Source organism: Tupaia chinensis, unplaced genomic scaffold (genome assembly GCF_000334495.1).
Source record: "Tupaia chinensis unplaced genomic scaffold, TupChi_1.0 Scaffold144899_1, whole genome shotgun sequence".
NCBI lineage: Eukaryota > Metazoa > Chordata > Mammalia > Scandentia > Tupaiidae > Tupaia > Tupaia belangeri.
Genome location: NW_006204759.1, coordinates 3,823,995 through 3,826,494, shown reverse-complemented (window position 1 = coordinate 3,826,494; position 2,500 = coordinate 3,823,995). Strand labels below are relative to the sequence as shown.

At 48.5% G+C, this 2,500-nt stretch overlaps 1 protein-coding gene across 1 annotated transcript in view; it reads left to right on the top strand.

The window, feature by feature from the left end:
* TRPV1 (transient receptor potential cation channel subfamily V member 1) overlaps nt 1-2,500 on the top strand; it is a 24,196-nt gene that overhangs the window by 9,786 nt on the left and 11,910 nt on the right. The window contains exon 9 of the mRNA XM_006167590.3: nt 866-961. Within this exon, the coding sequence (XP_006167652.1) occupies nt 866-961 (96 nt within the window). The remainder of the gene's footprint in view (nt 1-865; nt 962-2,500) is intronic.

The following is a 2,500-nucleotide window of genomic DNA, read 5'->3' as shown; positions in this document are numbered from 1 at the left end:
CGGGACTCGAACCGTGGTAGACTACATGGGAGACCAGCGACATAGCCATTTCGCTAACTGCTGGTCCCTTGGGTTTACATTTCTGAGCACTTCTGTGCATGGTCCTAAGCCATCTATCGAACTGGCTTCAGACCCGGCTTTCTGGTCTACCAGAAGCCATGGACTCCATCAAGTCTCTGAATGGAGTCCTTCCTGTTCAATGTCCAAGGCGTTTAGTTTTGCTGCCTTTATTTCCTTTATTTCTTGTTTGTAAATGCGGTTTAAAATCTCTACTGCACGCTTACATAAAACCTGAATGATACTCACCCATTAAAGCCATTTAATCATTTCCTGTTAAGGGAAAAGAGAAAACGAGACAAACTTATGAACTAGAGCTTATGAGACATGGTGGTAACCCACTCCAGAAAACTGGCTGAAATTCAAGGACTGGACCTGCAGGTGTCTGTGGGACGGTCTGTCCGTCTGTCATCCAGGGGAAACTCTGATGCTCCTGAGAGGCCTGGTGCTCACCATGGGCTGTGGGGGCAGCAGGGGTCCTGCGGCATTGGTGCCATGATGCCCCCTCTCCCAGCACCTGCTCCTGCCAAGAAGGGCTCCCACAGGGGCATTCTCTGGAGACAGCATGACACCATATGGTTGCTCCCTCGGACCTGGAGCTGCTGTGGGGAAATTGAGTCCCACAAAGGGGCTCCCTGCAGGTGTCCCCCTCATAATGCCTCATGTCTTTCTCTTGTGATGGAGGCCGTGCCCCCAAGGCAGTGGCTGGTCTTAACCAATCACAGGATTCAGCACCTGGTAAGTGTGTGTTGAATGGATGAATGAATGAATGAGTGAGTGGAGCTACCAACCTCTCTGCATCTTACAGCCTCCTTTCAAGCTGGAAAACACCGTTGGAGACTATTTCCGAGTCACTGGAGAGATTCTGTCTGTATTAGGGGGAGTCTACTTTTTTTTCCGAGGGGTAAGCATTCCTTCCCATACTGAGAATTTCCACGATCACTGAGACAAAAAGCCCAGGGAATCACTCACTTTTGAATTTTATCTGTTATTATGATTTTTTTGAAATTTTCTGTAGGACACGTGCACTCACGAGAGAGAGCGAGCGAGAGAGAGAGAGTTTGAGAGAGAGAGAGTGAGAAAGCAAGCTGCCAGTTTCGAGACTCGAACTGTAGTCGGCCATGTGGGGGTCCAGCACCTTAACCACTGTACCACCTGCTAGCCCCATTCACTCATTTAAAAAAATTCATGGGACACTTAAGTAGCTTAAAAATGCACAGGTGAAGATGAGGGCTCTGCCGGCAGTCAGAGCTAAGGGTGGTGCAGGGGAAGCCACTTGGCATGTCCCAGGACAGGCGAGTTAGAACGTGGTCAGGGCTCTCCACAGTGAGCCTCTCCACTCAATGTAATATCTAATTACTGAAGTACTGTGGGATTCTCTTAAGAGATGGGATCATGACTGGTAGGGTTTAGTCAGTCAGAACAGCCTGTTCAATTTTTTTTTTTTTTGGAGAGATTTTCACTGTAGGGCGCGTGCGCTCGCCAGACAGACAGAGAGAGACATAGAGACAGAAAGTGAGAAATCACCCCCCAAGGGGGATGGTCACGCCGCAATCCCTTCTCCTTCATTCTCCTCTCGGGATCTTGGGCACGCACGCACATGCGCCCGGCGTGAGTTTTAAGCCACCGGGTCCGGGACACGAACCGCGGTCGACTATGTGGGAATCCAGCGACATAGCCATTACGCTAACTGCTGGTTCCCGCTCCAGCTTCTTTAAAGAGGAACAAGAACTTAAATAAGGACAAAGAGATCTGAATGCAGAATAGGAGATAATTGTGAATTTTTTTTATCGCCAATCTTTTTGGTCAAAGTTATACCCATTTTTCCCCCTAGTGCTCCACCTGTAGGGAGTCTTTCCGAATCCTGGGGATGTTGTCTTCACAGACACATCTGCCTTTCTTTTCACAATCGTGGTTTACATGAGAAGAAGTGCCGGGCCACAGTAGCAAGTGCAGCTGGCATAGAAGCGTGTGTGGGAAATGCAGGATTCGCTTGTGGCAAATGCAGGATTCACTTGTGGGAGGGAGCAGAGGGTGTGGGCGTCCCAGAGAGGACCTCCCAGACGCCAGTGTTTAATCTGGTGGCTTAGTCCGATGGAGGCTCGCTCAAAGAATTTTCACTGTTATCCTTAGATAAAGAAAATTAAGAAAAAAAGTACCAACTAGAAAGAAGAAAAAAATCTCCAATCCTCTCATTCGATGATAGCAATTGATAACATTCTGATGATTTTCCTTCTGGCCCTTAGTTCCAGAAGAAGTACTTTTGTCATCCCACTCTGTATTTTAAAAAATCTCTCCTGCCGGGGTCACATAAGACGACCTTGTTAGCCTGACCCATGCTGTCCCACTCTTCGTGACCTTTGCTGTTGAACACGCCAGGGTCCCCGCTGAGACCCCATGTAGGAAGCATTCTGAGTTCTCACCATCGAGCTCGGCTAACATT